Here is a 24,998-nt window from a genome sequence, read left to right on the forward strand (position 1 = left end):
AGTATCCACTGGATGTTGGAAAGTCACAATCCCAGCAATGCCATGAATTTGTAATGATGCTGTAAAACATGACCCAATAACCATTAAAGTGTACAACAGGCCACATGACAGGCCCAGCGGTCTCTGGTTGTATGTACCATAGCATCTTCACCCCCCCAAAGATTCATGATGGTACCTACCACCCCCACTTTGAGCGTTTTATGTAAATATAGTGTGTAATGACACACTGTCAAGAGCACAGATGCTATTATGGCCTTCCTTCTAAGCAGAGGTCATCTCCGCCACCCCGCCCTAAAGGAGGGGCTGTATCACCACTGCGGTCAAAGGCCCCGATTTCACCCTGACCAAAATGACAGATGAGTTTATATCTTTACATGATGACCAGACTTTGTGATGCGAGTGTCCTGAATGTACTTAAAATAAAAATAAACAAATAAACAAATATCAACTGCTCTCCCCCCATCAACACCACCCATATTCCTTAACTCCGAGTGGTCTAATAGTGAAGAAAGCTGCTTGATAGAAGCAAAGTGAGAGTCTGTGTCAGCTCTTATGGCAATTATGAGAAAGAACAGTGGACTCACAGGCAACTACGTGTCACATTCCAACTGTATGCAAATCCCGGGATGACATTTACAAGGTCTAAACTTAATAGTTCAGATGGTAATTTGGCTGTCAGAAAAGGCCTGGTCATTGTTGCCATTGTTGTAGCAATCCATCGCTATGGTATTCACTGCATAGGAATGCATTTACTGCCACCGTCAGCCCTCGCCCGACTCCACGCCATAAGGAAAACATCACTTTTTTAAAATGTATTAGTCCCACTTTGAAGTCACTCACCTTTCCCCTCAGCCCCGCTCATAGGTTGAGTTCACCACTTCAGGCGTAAATTAAAAGTGAAAACTTCAAGGCACAAGACCATCTGCTGTTTGGCCCCCTGCTTATCATCGTAAATGGTTCATTAGGAGGCTGATTATTCCTTCCTCACAGGCCGCTTGGTTGTGACTATAAGGCAGCAATACTGTCGTCTACTGGGGATACACAAAATGAAAATGCTGGTATCCACAACTCACCTTTTCTATTTCATAATGCATTTATATCTAGTCTTCCCACATTATCAATAGTAATGAAAAGCAGGTTTATCCACCTCTACTGGGTCCCTCCAGCTGCATCTGCTGCCTTCTGAAGCGCATATGCAGCCGACTCCCTCTTCTATGCCCGGAGAGGAGATACAATATCAATGTGATATCAGTGTGCATAACGCACGTTTGAAATGCTCACTCATCACACATCAACGCAGCCTCGCCGCACACAACGAAAGTTCCTCCTGCACTGAAAGTGCTACATACATAGTGTCTGCATGCTCCCAAATCCGCACCGAGTCTGTACTTATCTCCAAAGATTCCTCCTGAGGCTCCAACAATAGCACAAATGAAACCTATGATACACTTCGAAATGTTAAATGACCAATGCAATTAACTGGAATGCTCAATACTCTTGAGGGTTGATGTCAAAACAAATGAAATGACTTACTGTAAGTGTTGAGTTTGTAATTTATGCAACAAATCATCAGGCTGTTGATATATTTTGAGTTTTACACAATTTTCCAGTTATTTTCAGGATGTGGTAAAACAAACTTGGGGAAGATGTGTTCTAAATTTCTCTCGACACTGTGACAAACTCAGTCACTCTAAAGCCTGCCAGCGTAAAAGTGTACACACAGCGAATATAGAGGACAACTGACACATATGTTTCCATTTAAATCTTTTATTGCAGTTAAAATAAAATGAGGATATGTGTGTGTACGTGAGGGGGTTGGATGGAGACAGTGACAAGTCTATGAAGTCAACAAATGATAGAATCTAATTTACTAAACTCATTTCCAACCACATATTATACAAAGGATCATGTTATAATATGGCAGCCATCATGGATGTAAGACAGTAATCTCCACAGATCCAGAGGTAAAGTAACAGTCTAAGTTGCTTAGTTGGGAGGACACACAGGGACTTGGAAGTCATCTGGACACTTCTTCCCTATTGGATGGTCAACAAAGGTGTCTGCTCCTGGCTGCCCTCCACTGATTGGATACTTGAGAAGGAAAATGGGAGAACATGCAGTTTAGGGCTTTCAGGAGTTGGCTCTGAAACAACACAGAGGTTGAGAAAGTGAATCACTTGGCGGCGATGGCAGATGAGGCGGATAAGCCATGCTGGAGAGGGAATGGCGAACACCGAGGACGAGCACTGACGTCTATTGGATTTGACTGAGAAAGTTATTAACGGCTCTGTGGCCCTCGGGCCAACTCCTCAGCAACTATAACTCAACATTAAAATTAAAAAGGGGATAACCAAAGTGTACATGATTCAAAGCACACAGGTCACAGGATTACTGAGGCCTCCTGCAACCAATCAGGCAACAGCGTAGGCTCCAGAGTCCCATAAATCTGATCAACATTAACAGTGAACTTGAATACCGAAGGGTTAAGGAAAAAGCTACATGGCATTAATAATCACAGTCTGTGACGGTGCTGCTTGTACATCAAAAGAAGACTGCCACTTGGTGTCTCTTATTGTGGAGTTACATACATAATAAGATTTTTTTTTAAAAGAGAGAGATGTCAAGAGTTTTGAACATGTGTGCTGATTTGACACGGAGCCATTTGCTCTTTTCTGGCAGGAATGCATTTTAAAACACATGGTAAAAGAAATCATGCCTCATACGCAGGTTCAGCCAGCAAACATAACAGCCCTCCATAAACACATGTGAAGCTAAAAGGTGCTAACGTGAATACACCAATATAAAGATATAATTGACTACATGCTGGAGCCCGAGATGTATAAGATATCACAGCAATATCGATGGCCTTTTTGCCTGCTGTAGTTTCTCTTCAACACCGCACTGAGATGACTGGACTCATGCCATGTGCATCGTGAGTGAGTTATGTCAAAGCTAATCATAAAGCCTTTGACTCCTTCTTTGTTCGATGATGTCCGTGAAATTTTGCAGAGGAGAGGAATGTGCTCAGAAAGAGTCTGGTGCTTCTCGAATTGTGGGGTGCACCCTCCTGAAAATTCATAAAAATCTTAAAAAGGCATCTTCGAGGGAGGTAAGATTATTTATCTACATAAGCAGGGTCTGTTGCAACATGCTGAGATTGAATGCCGTAACACAGTGATTTGAAATATCTTAGTGAGTGGACAAAAAAGTCAAGCGTCAGACCCCATAAACGGGCGTCCGTGAAGCAGATACCTCAAGATTGTGTTTGCTCAAATGATGCTAACATGTCGTCGTTACCTGACTCCAGTTTTAGTAGTTGATCATCTTCCTGATTGCTTCAAAGCACTTCCACTTGTCTGGGATGTAGAAGGGTTCAAAAATATGTGGGAAAGGGGTGTCGTAACCACACACTCTACTAATGGGCGCCTCCAAGTTAAGGAAACACTCCTCCTAAAAAATACAAAAACAAAACAGAATTAAAAAATAAACAGATCAAGATGAGTGTTGTTGACAAGCAAAGGTGACATGACACAAGGATCGTCACATCATGTTTCTTTGTCAACTCCAACAGCTGACCATAAAGGATTTTACACATCATCAGATGCAAAACAACCCATACTGTTGACACATCAAAAAAATAAAAGTTCATGCATAACTTTTAAAGCCCCAATCAGTCTATACCTATTTTGTCTTTGACTTGATACCTTTAAGTGTGCAAATGTCATCTCTGAGTGTACTACCATCCTCCTCCTGTAAATGACATCCGCCACCTTGCCCAAAATAAATAACCTGAACAACTCAAGACTAAAGACTAAAATAAGAATAATAATCTAGGCCGGCAGGAATACAACAGATTAGATGCGATTGGACAAGCAAACAGGCTATAGAATCAGTACTACAGGCCAGCAGGGGCCACCTAAGTCTGACAAGGTATGGATGGCCTTGTATGAATATCACCTCAGACACAGCTATTCATGTTTGTTATATAAAAAAATATGTCTGTCTTCGACATGTTTGCAATTGTATGCAAGTTTCTTCACTTGATTTGACATGCTTCACATGATGCTTGTCACTTCTTATTAACCATCTGTAAATGCAGACTCTTTGGCGCGGACACTTTAAGCAGGCCGCAACATACAATGCAGACAATTGCCTCCATCCTTGGCAAATGCATTTTACTGTACTTGATGCTAGTTTATACCAAGGACAGTTTCTGGTGTATTTAGAATGGATAACGAATATGAAGTTCATTCTGTATGAAAAAAATAATACATTGCACATGTGCATGAGCTTCCAACACTGTTGGCGTCTCAATTCGGTCCTGTCCTGAATACAAACGAGTGAGTGGTCTCCAGGGGTCTACTTCCTGCCAATTGGGCGATCAACACCACACTTCATTGAGTGGGTTGACACTCGTATCATGTGAAGACTCCTTGACAGACTAACTGATCTGTGCAACTACGAAAGAAAGCAGAAGGTGAAGACGATGCAAAGGAACAAAACGGCGAATTGAGGTGTCAACAAGTTCCATGTTGTTCTCGATTAATTAGCAAGTATGATGATCTGAGGAGCTGACAAGGAAGGATGGCCATGCAAACTGATGCTTTAAGAAGTAAATTAGGAAAAAAAATCCGCTTTTATTATTGTAACCTACCTACTGTATATACAGCCTGGTGGAAAGGAAGAAAGAAAGGTTTGAAGGTTCAATATCTGTTTGCTCACGTACTACTAGGGGTACACACACCACTGTCTGGGAATCACTAGTCTACTTCAATGGAAACATGAAGCGCAGCAGGAGTGGATAAGACGAGGTAGGAATGCCATACATTTAACACTAAAGTGCTGCCAGGTCTACATCATTCATCATGGATTAATGTAAATCATGTCACATTAAATTCACATCTTAAAAGGCTGTGAAAAACACACTTGGTCAGAAAGACGCATCGTGGAAGAAAGAGTCAAAAGTCAGCATATTGATGAGAGTTATAATTAGGAACAGGACCTCAGAAGCAAGTCCCTGCTCCACGGCATTCAAGCAGACAGACAGTAACAGGGAGTTTGCTCTGTTCGTCAGGACTGCATCTGTAATCTCCTCTAAAAACATCACTGCATGTGGAAGCAAAGTACAGTATTCTGACTGCCCGCCACCACAGCTGGACAAGAGAAAGGCCACAAGTCTCAAATTACATTAAAATCAGTATTTATATTTTTGGAAGTGCCTTATTATATGTGTTATACTTAAACGTTAGCATACAAATATTTTAATATGGCAGTTGCAAAGCTTATATCCACAACACTTAAAATAATTCAGTGAGAGATAGAATGCTGAGATTTAACATCAAGGAAGGGTGATTATGGGGTGTGTTGGCCAGACAGCACTGGTTGTGCAGTATAGTAGTATTTGTAAATAGTGGGAAACCATAACAGGGTATCTGCCCAATCAATTCAAACACAGGTCCTTTGTATAAACACATAATATGAAGGATTATATAACAAAGCAAACCAGAAGCACATTAGTACAAATTTTGGGTCAAAGTTTACATTGTTGTACAGCTATCCTTTCAAGAAAGTTTAGTGGTTCAACTAATAAAGAGCATGTCGGGCAATGATGTTTTCCAATATTTGGGTCAATGTTGCTTCTCAGTCAGACATGCCTACAAGCTAACCAGGAGCTGGTTTGCATTCAGAGTGGATTTATGGCTGACCAAATTGGCTTATATGTGAGCTTGTGTGACGTTAATATAAAAAGACTTGATCCGCAACCCATGTTTGAAATTCATTTTATTTAAAAAGGCACGAGGTGGAGGAATCAATCACTTGAGAACATTTGATTGAGTGCTATTTAGTAATGATGTCAGGTAGGCAAAGGCACTGTTTTGCCATTCTTGTATTTACAGTACTTGAAAAATGACAGGAGGAATTAAAAAGGCAGCAGGCTACCGTTGTGAAAAATGGAAGGCACCGCTAACTCAAGGCACTATAACCGCCACTCCAACAGCAGAACACTAACAACTATAAACAACACTTTTTCATAGTACTGTTTCTGTTTCATTGCTTACTTTTTGTTGTATTAATATGACATGCTCCCAAACTAATGTTGTGCCATGTAGTGACAATGAGGTATGTAATTTGACTTTTTGGGCTGCTTATGCTAAAGAATGTTGAGCTTCTAATTTAGCTTTGAGAAATACGGGCTTTTAGGGAGTAGCCACTGGCTTTCTGCAGTGAACTATTTTTTCGGCCTTATCAGCATTTTTGTATCACACACTCCCTAAAAATGACCCAACTGGAAAGCATTTCATTATTACGAGGAAGCCAAAAATGATGTTATTTATGAGGTTCTAAAATATATAGTTTATAAATGTTAAATTGCTTATTCAAGAGAACAATGTCTAATGTAATGTATAACATATGTATTGCATTACAGTAAATGGTTGCTACCTGGCAGATGAAGTTGCATGTGCTGAACTACCAGAGGAAGTTGCATCAAGTCTGGAGTGCTGCGGGCACTCAGTAAAAGGCTATTTAGCTTTATTTGAAACTAGAAACCCATCTCCTACTCATGGAATCTGCAAATGACCTTCCACCCCCGCCCCGCCCCAAACAATACAGTATATCCTGAAGACTCACCTGCACTGTAGAGCTGATTTCACCAGCAAAGCCTCCGGTGATTGGGGCCTCATGGCTAATGAGCAAACGTCCAGTTTTCACCACTGACTGCAATACAAAGATAAGCACATGAATAAGATGACTGAATGTTCTCTACACTACATCATCACAGCAAACATTGTAGAGATGAGTTAAAGTTTTCAGAAATGTGCCTTCTTCATCTGTATACCACAAGCTTGTCATCACTGTTTTGTGTGTGTGTTTTATGCGCTACCCTTGTGTATGAATCCATATGATGGGTGAGCTACTAGTACATGCAGATGACCAGAATGGATGTCATGATGCGTAATCTGGTATGCTACAACTTCCCAACCTTGAATTGTGTGTCTGACTGTATCGCTATTTACTGTGTGTGTGTGTGGGTAAAGTGGAAATGATACATATATGAATATGAGCTGAGGTTTTATTTAGGCTGGTGCATCGGACCAATGGGACAATCATGGACATTAAGGTCTCAACCTTCCATACACAGCATTTGGGTTTTCTATAACCCAACATTATTGCAGGAGGATGCTTCTGCTCCACCCGTTATCGGTCACAGCAGAAAAACAAAAACAAAACACAACCCAACACTCTACTATAATCTAATCCATTTGCCACTCGTCTAACTAGAAAAAAAAAATCTTTTTCAAGCTGTTGTATTTGAAATTGTTTTAACAAAATATGAGCATATGGAAAACAATTAAACAATTTAAGTAGGAACTGGAATGGGATGCATCAAAACTGGGTATTTAAGAAGCAAAAAGAGGTATGGATGTTCACATTGTTATCAAGTTATAACTCTCCAAAATACGTATGTCTTCCAGGTGGCAAACAACAAAAACAACTTCCAACTGTTGTGTTACTAGTGAACATCTTAGTGGCTCTTTTGTATCAAATTGGTTCAGTCTGTTGCTCATTTTTGTAAGGAATGTTTAAAGTAATATGACATCACTGGAAGGCAATAACTATAAGAGGAAACAGCACATTGAAGGGATATCAACCTTAAGTGTGCCTTATGCTCTAGCGCCAAGTGTCAGCTGACACAATGCCGACTCGCGACGGTGCTTGACATGCACCTCCAACATCAACATTTATGGACACCAGTTCAGAGGGCATGCAGCCCACCTTTGCAAATGCCATATTGTCCAATTTCAGATTAACATTTGCAAAAAAAACGACTGTTGTAAGACAGTGATTAGTTCCAGCTCCAGTAACAAACACCATAACACAATCTTTAACTGCCATTGTTCACTAGCGACAAGGTTGCTAACAGGCTAAATCGTACATGACCGTCAGGGTTGCTCATGGTGTCGACTCTCTGCAAAACACTGCCCCGAGTGTTTTGTATGTTATGTGCTCAACCTTGACAAGCTATAAAAAGATCAAGATGATGTCGGAGGGGATGGCACTGTGACTACGTAGAAGCACAATCCTGGCTTTATGGGTGAGACATCTTAATATTACACATTGTTGCAATATTATGACTCACACTCAGAGCCAATAAACAGAGCTGCCATCTAATCTTCTACCCCATACTGACCAATTATGTATTCCCTAATACAAACAACAAAAACACCTATATAGGGATTGTATTAAATTACATCTCAGCAGCTCCTCTCTTGTTGGAGAGAGTCATCATTGTGCCTCTTCGAACATTGCACAGCATGAAAATGTATTCGTCAAATGCCTTCTGGTAAAATAAGATATTGTCAGTGGTTCAAAATATTGTGGCATAAACTGTCAACAATTGACATTAGGTTTGTCAACATAGTAATTATAGCAGTTTGGTTTAAACTCAGAAGCTGGGTGTGGGTTTTCAGATTCATCCACTTGCATTCTGCGGGTTGACCCTGTTCGCAAAAGTCAGCCTAACCTTGTGTTTACCTTTAACAGCTTCTTGTCACTTGCTTCAAAGGGGGAACTTAAGACATAGTATCACTGTTACATCGATATGAAGCCATAGGCAAATATTGGGACATTGAGCAGTTTGATGAATTTAAAAGGAAAAAATTCAGTGTGAAGACGGACGAAAGGCAGTAAAATATAACACTTGCAATGAAAACTCAAGACCACATGCTGGTAACAGTGTTTCTTCTTCCATGGATTTATAACAGCCACATGAGTTTATATTTGAATAGTAGCACATGCCAAAGACCACATCTTACCGAATGGGACCTCTTCTACTCCACATTTTCCCACCTTTACAGTAAAACTGTGGTGTACTCAGTCACTATAGAAAAATCCATCCATCCACCCATCCATCCATCTTCTATGCTGCTTAATCTCACTGGGGGTACACCATGGACTGGTCCACAGACAATTGCAGTGTAGAAGCAAACAATCGTTCACCAATCTGTCTTTCCGAACCTCAAGCAGGTTTAAAAACTATTAAACACGTTATTAAGCTATTGTGCCTCTCCTGAAGTCCTCTGGCACCCCACCTCACACAACAGACACAAAATGTTTCGGTGCACGGTGATCAAGTGGTTAGAGCACAGGCTACACGGCTAGTTCAATTCCACCCCGGGCATCTCTTGGTTTTCTCCGGGTACTCCGGTTTCCTCCCACATTCCAAAAACATGCTAGGTTAATTGGCGACTCCAAATTGTCCATAGGTTGGCGACCAGTCCAGGGTGTATGTCACCCAAAGACAGCTGGGATAGGCTCCAGCACGCCTGCGACACTCGTGAGGGTAAGTGGTAGAAAATGAAAGAATTAATGTTTCTCTTCTTCTGATGATGTTTTTTGTATTTGGTGGTTTATATGTCTGATATCATTATGTTGGTGTGATCCTGGATGAGCTGCATGACCAGACTACAGCCTTAGTAAGCTTCTACCGGTAGAGACACTGGAGAAACTGAGGATGGATAATTAGCGAGAAATGGCCTGTGGCTAGCACTTCCTTTTTTGAGGGTTTCAGTGATTGCTACTCCTGTTCATCTACTGCTGCATTAATTTGCATAAATGTGTCATACTATTTTATGATGAGGTGATTAGTTTTCCCGGAAGGTGTGACTTGTATTTTCCCTTTGCCCTTGATCTTATAGCTGATGAGTGGTGGTAGCTGGACAGGGCAGCAGCACTAATGGGTTCAACAGGACTACTCATTGAGATGCCATTGGATGCCAGGGTTGTTCCACAAGCTGCAAGAAAATATCATGTTTACAGCTATTTCCATATATACCCAAAGTAATGGGGAACATGCCGTTTCATCCACAGCCACACTATCAACTCAACCTCGATGACCAATCGCTCTTTACATCAGGGTGCTTCCTCTTCCCATAACCAAATCACTCCTCAGTGCTGTGGTTTGTCTCATCCTCATGTTTTTCTCTCGGCTTCTTCCTTCATTGATTCTTCAAACCATCCATTTAGCCTGCTTTTGTGAAGTCTGTCTTCGGTTCCAGCACATACCACAATGTGGCCTCACTAAGTTGGCAGTCAATCACCTGGCATGCCCTCAAAGATTAAGGTCACAACTGTCACTTTCCCATGGAATATATATCCAATCACACACATAGGCAGATGAGAGCTTCTTAGAGCCAACTCCAACAAGCAACCAAACACAGCATCACGCTCTTGCATGTGAAGCACACACCCTGAGTGCAAACATGAATTGCTTTTCAGGAGAAGCTTATTCTGAATTTATTTATGGCAGTGAATTGCACAACCAACTGCTGTCCATTGGTATCTTACTACCTAATGTAGCAATCATCTAAAAATGAGAGACCATTTGGAGAGTCAAATATTCTAACATACTAAAATTATGTGCAATACAAAAAAGAGGCATGCCAAAGTGTGTCCTCTTTGGCATAACATCTCTATTGGATTTATTAATAATTTAAAAAATGCATAAATCCCTTATAAAATTAAAAACTGATGAATCTTTACTTTGAAGAATTTGCTTAAAAACTGTGGTGATGACAAAAAATAATACACGCACATGCACTAACTTCCAGCTTCCCATATAATATCTCTCCCCTTTCCTCAGACCATCAATCAAAACGCAAAAGGAAGAAAGCGTTTGGCTCAGTGTCGCCATTGAGAAATTCTTTCAGTCCTGATGGTTTTTCTTCCTCTTCTTCCCTGTTATTGCTTGGCAGTGGCGAGCAATAAGTGCCAACCCATAATATTTATGACAAAAAAATACTTTAAATTGTTGTTCAGTGAATAACAAAAGAGAGTCACTGCTTGATGCCCTGTTAAATTACAGCACTGAAAAGAAAGGAAGGCCATTGGAAACAAGCACTTGTTTTAAGTGGTGTATAAACACTCAATCTCAATCATAGCAAACCGTTAAAAAAGGTACCAACCAGAAAGTGGGAGAAAGGGTGAGAACACAAAAAAGGAGCCGGAGAGAGTGCGAGGAAGCACCTCAACACTGGGCGAAGGGCCAAGCCAGCCTCTGCAAGTCGAGCATGCCAAGGGACCTCCGACTGAAATAACTGTTCTATGAAAACTCATTAAAACCAATTTAACTCAATAACACCATGGCACACACATACACTGCTTTACTGCTTTCATTCATACGCCACCACTGTATCCTCCTAGCACAGCAGCATGTACAACTTTCTTTCAGCGTATCTCACAGGCTTTAACGGGCTAAGTAGTAAATTAGAAATGACCACTTGGATTAGGGCTGTCAAGCACAAAAAAGGGAGTGTAGTCACTCTATGATTGGGCTACAATGCACGCATGTGTGAGTATACGCTTATAACTTTCTCCCATTTGTGACACACAATTATATTTAATAATCATTTCCCGTCTTTTTCCCCCTCCATTGCTGGTCTTTGTTTTAAGAATGTGTACCTAATTTATAACTAACAGCCAGAGGATCTGGAGAATCCCTTGGCAACACAAAAACCGGTAGTATGCATCTTGGATCCCGTGCTAGTGATTTCACAGACAATGCCTATTTCAGCCAGTTCCATCAGGCCTACAAGCTGACCTCAATGATCTCAACATGCCTACAACTCTCGCCAAGGCTTTGTCATCTTCAGTGGAAAAGAAGCAGCAGACCTTCCAATCTCAAGACTCTTAAGACACAATGGGGTCCATTAATACCATAAAGATGAAATTTCCATCACATCGGTATCATCAGGAACTAAATGTAGATTAGCGATGAAACAAAAAAAAGTTCATTATCATATTTATGCCAGTTTTTATGATTCATCCTTCCTCTGTATGATGATAATAGGGTAGATGTAGATCTCAAAATGGTGAGTGATGAATGAGCTTGTAAAATTCTATAAATCTACATATCTAATAAACTAATCTAATAAACCTACATATTTAGCTTTTGCAACTTTTCTGATATATAAATGTTGTCAGAATGTTGTATTATTGGGTTCAACTCTGCCCAAGTTTCAGATAATGAGGTTTACTCAAAAAACACCTAATGACCACATTTTGACTACGGATGTTCCAAGATTGTCTGCACTCACGAAATACGGACCTATGTTACCACTCTTGATGTTCATACACGGTAAGTCAGGGTCTCCAACCAGTAGCTCCTAACCACTTTACGCAAGTAGCTCTCCAAAGGGTTTATTCATTTATCAACTCCTATACTGACAGAATTAGAAGGTTGGGTTCGGCAGTAGTCCAGAAGTCCTCGGGAGCGCTTGGGAGTGTGACCAAAAACAGTGGTGTGGGTGGAATAAATTAAAACAGACCATTTTGGAAAGCCAAGGAAAAATAGCTGGAATAGGTGCAGATTCTGGAAAATCTAATAAGCTTTCTGTGTGGGTTACCGTTTGTAGCTGCTCTATAGAATTCCACAATCAATATAAAAGGGCCGAAAATAAGAACAACAAGTGCCCTCCAATATCCAATGTGCTTATTCAGAAAACTGGCATATTTGAACAGAATGTATATGAATTGAGATTGATTTTGAGATACCTGGGGCTAACTAGAAAAAAAAGCATTCAAGTACAAGCATGTACTTTATGTACATACACACGAGTGCAGACACGTGAGCGCACAACTGCTCTAGCTTTGCCTTCCATAAATACCACACCTACTACTGGTTTGGACTTCATTACTCAGTACAACACTGTAATTACAGACATAGGCAACAATCTAAAGAATGGGGGCGGCTTGGGGAGTATGAGATGACGTCCAAATCTCTTGCCACTTTCTTCCTGTGCCATTCTCTTTTACAATAATTGTTTCCAGTGTGAGTGACGGCAGCCCAAATATATTCCAATTATTGTGGTAGGCCAGCAAGCACATGCTGGCTGACACCCTTGAGTTGAACTGCAAAAGCAGGAATGATGGCAGTTTGTCTGTACTAATCACTTACAGGCCACCTAAATCATTCCTAATTTGGCTCCAAACAAAGCATTCAAGAGCATTCCCTGCTGTAGTGGCTGTCGTATCAGTCCAATTCATCTCAAACTAAGTAGTGTACGTCATTTCACTGTCTATGTGGTGCTTCTCAAACATGAATGTGGCAGATGTATTGAAATCACATCAACCATTCAATTTCTTTTAAGGCTTACACATCATATGGTTGACACATTGTGTTTGTGAAGTGGAGTTGGAGAATTGGCTGACTGAATTTGATGACTGAAAAATATTAAAAGTATTTAATAGTAAAAAACAAGTAAAATTTCTATTAATGGCATTTTTTTTACACATGATTAACATACGCACGTCCCGTTAGACCCTCGGCCCACACTGTATATTTAGAAAATTCAGTGGTGGATTTGGAGCTATGAGCGGGAACAAATATTGAGCAGAAATGGACAAAGAAAATTGTATTTTGTATGGTAAGGTAAGCTTCAGAGCCCTGGTAGATGGTTCTCGCAATAAGACCAAAGTTATCTGCATCTACTGTTGCTGTGAGTTCAGTTGTAACAGAGTATGCTGACTGCCAGAGAGAAATGATAAGGTACTGGAGCACTGCAAACATTTTTCAATTGTCATTGTGTGGAAATAAGGTAACAGGAGATACAATTTATAGCGTTCAAACAACTCTTGAGCCTGTGAACATTGTAGCAGGAAAGAATTGCTGTACACTAAATGACAGTCAAGTTATTATTCTCAATTTAGTTTTGCATAGGCAAAATACACAAACTGCTATTTCCGAATTTCAATTGACTTAAGTATATTCCATTTTGTCTCACAAAATCTTTGAGATTCATTCTGCTTAGACATAATTGCTTCATACTGTACCTTACAAATGGTTTCAGTATCCCACGGCAGGATGGTACGAAGGTCGATGACCTCACACGACACTCCTAGTTTCTCCTGAGCCATTTTGGCTACTTCTTTTATCACATGGACCTTATTGGAAGAGGGAAAAAAATAAATGTTGAATGACATGTCACAACACATGATATTTTGCAATGAATTACTACACATGTACAGTATCAACACACAGTAGAAAATCCCTGCAAGAAGACCTTTTGGGTACTTATGGTAAAAAGAGACCAGAGATAAAGTAATTCAGGCAAATATTTTTTTCTGTTCAAGATCACAAATTCCACTTATTTTCCTTCTTGCTCAGCTTGGAAGGCTGGGCAGATGAGGAGTGGTGTCGTTGGAAACAAAGAAGTGCATTTCAAAATGAAGCACCATTGTTTCCACTACTTTACTGGCTCATCTATCTCGCCAATTCATCCTTCAAGAATAATACTGGCTATGAGACGGACCACAGTTATTTTTAACAAATATATATATTATTGAGCAATGATAAGCGGTAAAAAAATGAATGATTGAATGATTAATTTCCCATGTATCAGAGTTACTCTAAAAAAGGCAAAACCTGACCAAAAACAGTCAGGTTGGTTAGGCCTTTTTTATTTATTTTTGCACAAATTGGCAACCCAGTTCATTTGTCAATTTAGTAAAAAAAAAAAAAAGGTAGTCTGGAACCCTGATGACGTTTTCCCCGCAATGTCCCTTCCACCCACCCTCACAGACTGAAGGTACATTGGGGCCTGTATAAGCCAGATCAAGTGGCTGGGAACAATCAAACTGAATCTGACTCCTGGCGAGTTGCAGGCTCTGTGATACCAAGCTGCAGAAATCAAAGCTCACTGATGAAAAGAGCATCAACAATGGAAAGTGTGCTGTAGACATGTGCCATAATAGATGGAGAGTCAAGTACAGCTTGGTATTGTGGCAATGTCTACGCACATATGCACTAAGCATGACAGCTGAGAAACCCTGCAGTGACACAGGAAGCTGCTAATATACAAAGTTAATCCACTGCTGTTGAGGATCACACTCAGATACAATGATGCTCAAGATCACCTACCTGTGTCCCCCAGGCAAGCAGAGTGACATCACTTCCTTCCTCTATAACCTCAGCCTGTGAAAGTGGTATAGTGTAGTGCTCTGTGGGAACCTGCTCCACTGCAAAGACAGAATTTAAGGATTAAGGAATAAACTCCCAGAAACCGAGCGTTCAGAGCCATTCCAAACTTCTTCCAGGGCTCACTTCCAAATTGTCTGAAACTTTGGCATAGTTTAACACGATGATACAACACTTTAACACCATTTACAGGTCAGAAAAGTGGAAAAAGCATAATCGGTCCCCTTTAATAAAATAATCACCGACATGCAGACTAAACACTCATGAGGGTTGATACAGACACATAATGTACCCTGTGGTCACCAAGAAGATACTAAGATTCCAAAAAGAATAACTTTAATAATCCAACAGTTGAACCACTAATGGAATGACAAACCAATCTAACACATATTTCTCCAACAGAACATTTTATCTGGCCCATTTCAAAAGGCTTCCACATGCTTTTTCCAAAACCTCATTGCTCATAAGAGACAACATGTACTTTTATCAGCACAACATTATGTGTGAATAATGTTTGCCAGCTACAACTTGATGAATGTTGACAACAAAACAGGGTTTGGATACCAACCTCTCCAAAAGAGGGGGCCTTAGGAATTGTCTAACTTTAAACCAAACCCAAGGCAGATGGCAAATAAGGACTGTATATGGTTTGAATAATCATTTCTGATATATTGGAATCCCCACAGAAAAAAAATCCCCCAACTGTACACTGTTTTGTTACTGCATGCAGCTGTGAGTTATCCTGGGGCATCTTGCAAATCAAAAAGTTTCCAAGTCCTCTTCACAATTAGTTTTAAACTTAATTACTGCAATTATTCCAAGATTTTAAGATGCAGAAAAGAAATAAATCTGACTCATAGGAGCCTGGTTGAAATGGCTGCATATGCTTTGAGGCAGACATACATAGTCTGAGTGGAACATCTGCACTTTGCTAAAATTTGATAGCATTTATGGTTTATTAAACATTGGATACTTTTCATGTTGCATGTTTAAAAAAAATCTCTTCCAAAAGGTCATTAGTTCATTCGTTGCATGTGGAAGGCATGGATAGTCCAAGGAACTCAGTGAATCTCTAAGGAGGAGGACTGTAGCTTTGAATAAATTAGGAAAATCTTTTGGAGCCATTTGTAAACAAGTACAGACTCAAAGATTGTCAGTTCAAAGAATTGTACATATTATTTGGAGGTGTCCCCACTTTATCACTGTCATCAGTCACCCTCAGATGACAGGAACCAGGGAACATTATAGGTTCAAAGCCTGACATGAACAGCAAACTGCTGGAACCCCGGCATCGCTGTCCACTGTGAAGGCACTTTTACATCGCAATGGAAGCAGACAATGCAGACTATTTCAAAATATTTTAAGTGTAAAAAAACAGAATTCTAAAAAATCAAAAAGAAAATGACCATGCCTGTATGGAATATAACCAAATCAGCCTAATTTATATAGCCATGACACTGTCATCTTGGGCATGCCAATATTTTGGACCATGACTGTAGAACATGACTTGTGATTTACATTTGGAAAAATTTAGCTTACCTGCTGCTCTGTAAAGGATCTTAGGCTCAAAGAAAATGCATGGGTTCTTATCGGCGATGCAAGAGAGGAGCAGTCCCTTGGCCTGCACTGGGCTACGAGGGACAACAACCTGTGTAACATGCAACAAACCAGTATATAAAAAATGATTATGGCGTTTTATCACAACACATTTGCAAATGTGTTGTGATGCAAATTGCATTCAGGTCAAAGCAACATCAAACCAAAGATGACCAAAGCCAATCAGACTGCAGTGGTGGTGCTATCCCTCAGATAGAGCTGGCTGTGCCGATAGTATGCACAATGATTAACATTTATCAGCCTGACCTTTGCTGGGCGACAACATGTTTATTGCTCTCAGAGATGGTTACTCACATCAACTGCTTTTTTTATAACACGTACAATCTTTCCTTGGCTCTGGTGAAATTAGATACTACTTACGATGATTAAATGTATGTTTAGAAGGAAACTGTGATGAATGTCATGGCTGACATTTTAACATCAATTTGTTTGCAGAGAACACATGCTGTTAAATTCATGCAGCAATACTATTGGTGTTGAAGGTGTGATGAACTTTGGTTTATTAGCAGGAAAGATCAAATTGCAGGATTAAACAGCTTTAACACGTGGTAAATGTTGTTTTGAGGAAAGCAATGGCAAAGTACTGTTGGTCAAATTAAAAGCTATTAAAATAACACTGAAAATATAAAATATGGAAACAAACCATGGCGTGCTGGATGACTAACCTTAATCCCAGGGCTGTGGGCAAAGAAGGCCTCAGGGCATTGTGAGTGGTAGAGGGATCCATGTCCAACACACCCCCAGGGAGCTCGAATGGTGAGGTTTCCACAGTCAAACAAGTTGCCAGAACGATAGCGGTACTTGGCGGCTTCATTGACTATCTACAAAGAGACCGATATGATAGAGATTAGTTCCTCCAAAAATCATCAGCCGATATACTGTATATTTAAGTAGTGCGTATGAAGATATTAAAAACTGTAACATACATGTGTTGACATTGTGAAAGTGCTATAAAATAATAGTACCCTTAATACAATATGCTGACGCACCACCTTGTGAGAAGAATTGTAGTCAAGCCACCGTAACTCACATATTGTTGGGTATTTTGGCATAGTTCCCATGAGTAAACTAATCCAGATGTTTTTTTTTTCAATTTGACGAGTGCCTGGTCCAGACTGCACGTTTCAGCTTCTTCTACTGATGTTCAATAGGGTTTAGATCAGGGCTCACAGAAGCCCGCTTCAGAATAGTTCAATGTTAATCATTCTTGGGTTTTCTGACACATTTTTCCCCAGAATACCTTTATCTTCTAGAGCACATAAATACACAGTGACACATATAAATGGTTAAAGCCTGATACAGCCAAAGTCATCTTACTCAGAAAGAAAGGTGGTGTGCAATATACTGACAGACATTTGAGAGATGCTGATTCTATTCCGGACTACTTGAGCGCATCTTAATTTAAACATTGACCACCAAATTTAAAAAGGAAATATTTTTTGTGTATTCTATAAACCACAGATGTCCATGTTGTAACATGGGCTATTTAAACAGACAGACACTATAAAACTTGCAATCCTAACCAAACTCAGGTGTTCCCAACATCACTCATTAGCGCCGATGAGTGAAACGTGAGATGCGTAAGCAGAAGCTGTAGTAATTCTACACTGGATCAAATGTACTTATGATTTGTGAGATCAAATGATGACTGCTGCAAAATGTGATTAGCATCCAATCTACTATTTCCTGAATCTGCACTGTTAATGGGAACTGAAGTTCTTTTAGCCATAAATTTGCCACATCTTTTGGTTAAGCTGCAGGGTTCAAAATACTTTCCTTACTTTCTTTTATTTCCTGTGATGCTCACCTGGTCAAATGCAGGATATATGTAGTCGGCAAACTGAATCTCAGCAATAGCCGTGGATCCTGCGACAGCCACACCAATGCCAAATCCCACAATCCCCTGCTCACAAAGGGGAGTATTGAAGACTCGGTCCTTACCTGGGTGATATTAACAGGAAAACAAAACACAAGGAGAGGATGGGACATGTACAATTGTTACTTGCATCAGTTAATGCTCAAAGTAACCTGCATAAATTAGTGGACTCTCCAAGAGCTTCAAATAACTGATGATTTTTTCCCCCCGTTCCCCACCCTGTAATCTACAATGGAGCCAAAGAGTGCATACTCTAAATTTGGATGGAGAATGTTATTTTTGCGCTCATCTTAAGTTTCTTTTTCTGTATTGCCTGGAAATGTCTTTCTTACCACTGTAACTCATTAAGTTCAATTAGCTACCACAGTACCACAAACCCAGAAGGGGCCGAACAGTTCAGTGATCAAAGTGAGCATGTTGACCTAAAGACGAGAGCCAACCCGAGTGTGCGGCTCAAGCATTGGTGACCGTAAACGTCTGTGTGCCTGTGTTGTCAAAGCTTTGACAAATGTCAACGCCGGCACTGAAATAAAAACGAACAGAGCCATAATGTAGTCCATACAACATTTTTTCAGCTTCTAAATTAATATTATAGTTTTATACTAGTAAAATAAATACAATGTACAGTACATTGCACACACTTTTACTGTTTGTTCATATAATATTGACGGGGTGTTTCATTATAAAATCATCAAAATCAAAGTCACGTTGCTTTTTTTTTTATCTTCTATAAATGGCCCACACTATTTGAAATTGGTGTTTCGATCTTTTCTGATTGGAGGTAGGGTACATTACAGTTACCATTAGATATATGCAGGAAGCATGTGTGTGAAGATGGAGCCAATGAATCCACAAAAAGCTGGATCAAAGGCAATTGGACTTAATACACTGTTTTTCCAAGAGGTAGGTAGTTACGGATTGCATACGCTCATGCCAAATGTCTTTCACTAAAAACAGTCATTTAAAGCCAGTGTGTGTGACTCAATTTTGGAAACACAGTAAAAGCAAACATTATGACAATGACAGCATATAGGCTATGTAGTGAGGGTAATGACTATTTTTGTGGACAAAAAAAAAAAGAGTACAGGGTAAAAAGAGGCACAGATGGATGCATCTGCTTCATAAAAAGCCATTCACATAGCGGTCGCCCTGCATTAACCTCTTTTCTGTATAATGGCTGCAGGTGGTAGAGGTGAGCACCATCTCCCTCAGTCGTGAGAGGGATAAAACAGCTTTGTGCTTGTCACTGTACACAAGGATGAGATGGAAAATAATGATCCCTCACCAAAAGGTCAACATTTCTGACGTCAATGAAAACAAAAGGAAAAGCCAGCTACTGCGGGATTGATTTGAGGCGCCAGGTTATTTAAAAAAAAAGACAAAACACACACACCAAAGCCAACTGAAAATACAGCAGAGCTCATACCTGTAAGAGTCCAAGATTATTATTTTAGACTCTTCTATACAGGTCATCACTTCCGATATTTTTTCTCAGTGTTGCCTTTTGAAGATTGTTGGGTGAAACAAGAGAGCAAAAAAAAAAATCACAAGAGTTTCTTGCTGGAGCTGAAAATAAAATGATTTTAGTCCGTTTACTGTTCGGGAATAAATAAGTGCACTTCATAAAATAGACAGATGACTAAAATGAATATAAGGTAATGAAATGTTTAAGGTTATTAAACATTTATGCATGTTTATGATACAAGTTTTTTGGGAGATGATACCATCATCTACAGCAGTGGTTCCCTAACTTTTGACACTTCAGACATTTGACCTGAAGCCATGTACCCCCTAATCCTGCACACTTAAAAACCATAAACCGTATTATGTTGATTATGGAGTCGTGAACGTGAAACACTCGTAATGCACAAAGTAATCATTCAAACTTACTTATTTGTTGATATGATGCACACAAGAGCAAAGAGCAACCTGCTGCTCTGTCTCTTTCCTGCTGTGGTCTCCTCGCACTGTGAGGCATTCAGGCGCACTCGTAATTTTGTTTTTCCGTTTTTATTCGCATACACTCTATGGCAATTGAGGTACCCCGCTTTGGTAACCACTGTACAGATTACATTGAGAACGGCTTGAGAAGTCATCCCCACCTATTGAGGAGACTGAGGTCCATCAGTTTGCAGGTCACTGCTACATAGTACCTTCTATGACACTGTGGTGGCTTTTGAGTGTTCTGGGGTGGAGGTAGCATGAACGGACGCACAAAGTTAATAAACTGACCGGGAGAGCTGGCTCTGTCCCGGGCTGCCCACTGGAGACCATCAAGGAGGTGGCTGAAGGAAGGATGTTGGCCAAGCTGACATCCATAATGGAGAATCCCGCTCAACCCCTATGCGACATTGATTGACACTTTGACATTCCTCCAGCAACAGACTGTTACATCCGCAGTGCCAGAAGGAGTTACTACTGCTGGTCATTCCTGTCCAGACTGTCTCCAATATGCATGTTATGATAATATTATTTTCCTATTTTCACGCTCTATTAAGTATTACCTTTTATAACCCAATTTTGATTTTGGTCATGTTTATTCTCTCAACTGTTTATTTGTAAATTATATAATGTAACCACTGAATTTTTCCAGTGTGGTTACGATTAAGTTAATTTTATCTTCCTGGACAAACAATTCAAAAATAGTAAATACATAGTGGAAATTGAGCTTTGTATACGACTGTTGTTGAAAGTTTTATGTACATGACAAAAAGAAGCAAACTCCAAAAGCACCTGTTTCACTAATAAAGAGACGATGGGAATTCAAAGGCCAAGATCCAAACCTTTGGATATGTGAGCTGAGCCCCTCAGAACTTTGTTTGTGCACACAGTGATGCATTCAGCTTCATCATGTCAAGACTGCAGAAGCAGCACAAGCTCTGATGGACAGGCTGCAACTCTGTTTCAACAGTTGCTGTAGAAACGTGCAAAGCAACAGTCGAGTGACAACTCCGGTCTCATACACCGCAATCCGTTCTTCTCGGCTCATCGGTCCTGTCCCGTCCTTATACAGTACACACTCATATACACATGTAGACACATATGCAAGAAATATTCAACTGGTGTGGGTCTCACACATTTCAGGTTTACTTTCTGTGGTAATAAAGTCAGATTTGATATTTGTACATCAGTGTTATGTTTCAGTGTTAAATAATTAACATAACGTATCCTAGAGACTCCAACAACAAAAGAGACACGGTGTCTTTAACATGCCATATTTTAACTGGTAGGAGCAGGCGGACACACACAAGCTGATGTGAAAAGGTTATCAGGTGCATCCTATTGTATTCAGTGGATGGAATGTTCTATACTAATAATCCTAAGGATTTGGGACTAAAATGTATCAGCAAACACTATTTAAATAAAACGTCATTCTTACATATTAGCTTTACAAGGCAACAATGAATGTGTAAAAAGATACTTTTGGTCCTCTAGGTGAACAGTGAACTCCTACAAACGCCTCCAAAGGAGCAGTTGATGGGATCTTAAAGGAACTCTCCTGCCACCTTGTGGTAACATAATGTAAGACGGACAATAGAGGCGGCCAAAAGCAATCGCCTTACTTTTGAATGCAATAAATTTGTGGACAGGACGTGACGTGAAAGGAGAGGCGGTCACTGTGTGCGACTAGCCAATCACAGAGCGTGAGGAGTGAATACATAATTAGCATTTTCTTTAAACACGAACAACGACACTGACAAAATGTACTCGTTTCATACTCTGATCTAGCAGAAACGCATTTTGTGCAACAGATACTCCTTTATCATGAGTATCCGACTCATTTTGTTGTTGCTCAAGTTACTAATTACTGACAATCACTAATTAGTGACCAGGTTGAATGAGTCTTCTTAATTCCTTGCATTTGTATTTTGTTCATTTAACCAGTTTTATGCTTGAAAATGCATTTTAGCCAAAACATGTGTAAAATTTGATTTAATATGCATATGTTTTCACTAATAATAACCAGTATTCAACCGTAAAACGGCACTACTTATATGTTTGAAAAACTATGAGTGAAGCCACAAAATTTGAACCACATTACAGAATATTAAAATGGCTTTATCTTACCATATTTGTCTCTTAGACCCACTGTGCATCGAAACACTCCACCGAAGGCCACGTCTTCCCCAAAAATGACTGTGATTAAAGACAACACAGTTAAAGAACATCCAAGGCAAAGAGGATACAACAATGCAGTAACAGTAACTCACTTTTGAACTGATTTCAAGTCTCACCTTGTCCCCATGCAGTGGCCGTTTGGCACACTTACAACTAGAGTTCCCAAACCATAATTTAGTATTATTTATCATATATTCATTCCACCTTATTAGTTTCCTATGTATTGAAACTACCATTTGGAATACAATGAGCAAATGTATTACAAGTGATTTTAAATGGATGGATGGTAGGATTAAATAAGATGTGCTTTTTCCTACTTATTTTTGTACATGTACAGAAGTGTAAGGTAATGTAACGCTATAGTGATATATAGTGAATTTTTACAACCATAGTAAATTATGATCATAGATAACCATCAAAATAGTGATAATAATCACAACATGACCTGTTCAAGACTCTTCTTCCTTGGATAAAAAATTGCTTTTGTTGTTATTACCCCAAATCTCCACGCAATCAGTTGAATATGGTAGAAACAGAACGCAATAAAGAGTGTGGAGTGATTTTTGAGAACTTAAAAAGTAATTGTAGGGTTTGGGACATGACTATATACGCCCATGAAGAGCCAAATACCTGCTGTGGGGTCACTGAAAAGAGTGTTGTCCAATGCACTTGTAACTGATTGGAACAAATTCATCTTTTCGGTTGGTCCTAAAATGAGGAAAGAATAAGAATAAAACATTTAGACAAAAATACCAAAAACTAGCATAAGCTAAAATGGTTTAACTTAATGTCTTAGGTTCCCTTATAGGACTGTATGTATACATACACACAGAGTGTAAGAATGTTAACGCCAGACATACTCCACTAGGAATATTCTGCACCTTCAAAGGAAAAATGCACTTTTGGAATTTTGCCCATCAGCCACAATCTTTACGATGTTGAGCAGTTCACCAAAGAATATTTTCTTCACCTTAGTTTTAATAGTGCTGCAAGTTAGTACACCTGTACTATCATCAACCCTGGACTGTGAATCCATACTGTTCATGCAAAACAATTTTATAACAAAAATATTTAAATTGTTGTTTTTGTTCATTGGAAATATTAAACAATTAATTCCCAATGTGTTCATATTACTGTAAAACTGGCATCAAAATAAATTTGTGTTTGTGTCAAATAGTACAAATGTTACTGGTGTATTGATACAATAGCTTACAATACACCACACCGACTAGCTACCAGCCGGTTAGCATCTAGCTTCACCACACACCGGCACACTCGGCACTGCCACAAGGTTACACTACATTGTATAGCTGCTCTACTGCTGCTGTGTTTTTTGTTTTTGGAAAAAGGGCTATGCTGTTACGTGAAATCAATGCGCCCAGAAAGGAAATTCTGGTAGTGCTTCAAAGGACGTCACGTAAAGTGAATCTACCTGTTACTACATGGGTTACAGCATGTACATAAACCTAACCCTAAACCTTGTTTTAATAGCAGTCTTTGTAGGTGACATAGGTGTGTCCCATTACGTGCATTAATGAGCGGTCTCTTCTCAACTGCTTATTATATCTTTAGCACGTACAGAGAAGAGCAATACATGTGTTCATGTGTCAGATAAGGATTGTTGATATTGGGCAAAATTCAAAACAAAGTGTAGCTTCCCTTTAACTATGAGCCTCCGAAGTTTTTATTTGAATAAACTTTATTTACACTTTGTAAACCACACGTATTATTTTTCGATCAATCTCACTTTTCAGGTTTCGAGTGCTAATGGAAAAAGCTAGCAAACAGCTATTAGCTAGCTGTCAAGCTACTTACCATACTGTGTTGGTTCGGGGTCGGGCAGGAAGGTAAAGTGGGCTGCATGTCTGCGGTGTGTTTTTGGATGGGAGATTCCGCCCGGTGCCAGTTTCAGCAAGGTGGGCCCAAAAGAGCACTGTGGTCCCGTTGCTACGCCGGAGATACAAAGTTTCGAGTGTGCACCTCGTAAGAAAAGCCGAGCAGCCGCCGCCATTGTTGTTGTGACTGCTTGAATGAGCAGGAAGGGCAATATGAACTACAAAGATCGTCTATTAAATCACTGCCCTCACTAGACAGTCATTGATTCACGGCGTACGAGCAACATTATCATACATGCAACATGTCCTTTTGTTCATACTTCGTTCATACAGTAGCATCTTCACTACAGATTAGCATTACTTCAATCGTATCAGTATCCTACATTAATTAATTATACCCGCGCTTTGTTGGAGTGAGCCATCTTTGTCTACTGGTAGTGTAGGACAGCTTTGTGTCATACAATGGTGTGATTGGTTGGAAATGGGAGGCGTGCTTGTGGGGAATTGGCTCCAAGGAAGGTGACCGTTTCACATGCCGGACAAATAATCTCGTCACCTGTTGCGACTGCGAATAAAG

At 39.9% G+C, this 24,998-nt stretch overlaps 1 protein-coding gene across 2 annotated transcripts; it reads right to left on the reverse strand.

Annotated features, from left to right (window-relative positions):
* Positions 1-1,751: 1,751 nt before the first annotated feature.
* bckdhb (branched chain keto acid dehydrogenase E1 subunit beta) lies at positions 1,752-24,633 on the reverse strand. 2 transcript variants are annotated; one of them, XM_058053822.2, is made up of 11 exons: positions 24,402-24,633; positions 23,217-23,294; positions 22,536-22,604; positions 18,399-18,532; positions 17,257-17,412; positions 16,514-16,622; positions 14,918-15,015; positions 13,831-13,941; positions 6,631-6,717; positions 3,298-3,450; positions 1,752-2,091 (listed from the first exon to the last, which is right to left on the reverse strand). In XM_058053822.2, the coding sequence occupies exons 1-10, from the start codon at positions 24,595-24,597 to the stop codon at positions 3,310-3,312; spliced, it is 1,179 nt and encodes a 392-aa protein (XP_057909805.2). In that variant the 5' UTR covers positions 24,598-24,633; the 3' UTR covers positions 1,752-2,091; positions 3,298-3,309. The 2 variants fall into 2 exon arrangements, with proteins under 2 accessions (XP_057909805.2, XP_057909806.2); XM_058053823.2 differs by having other exon boundaries at positions 1,752-2,143.
* Between the last annotated feature and the right edge of the window lie 365 nt (positions 24,634-24,998).

Source organism: Doryrhamphus excisus, linkage group LG5 (genome assembly GCF_037039965.1).
Source record: "Doryrhamphus excisus strain RoL-2023G ecotype Guam linkage group LG5, RoL_Dexc_Guam_v1.1, whole genome shotgun sequence".
NCBI lineage: Eukaryota > Metazoa > Chordata > Actinopteri > Syngnathiformes > Syngnathidae > Doryrhamphus > Doryrhamphus excisus.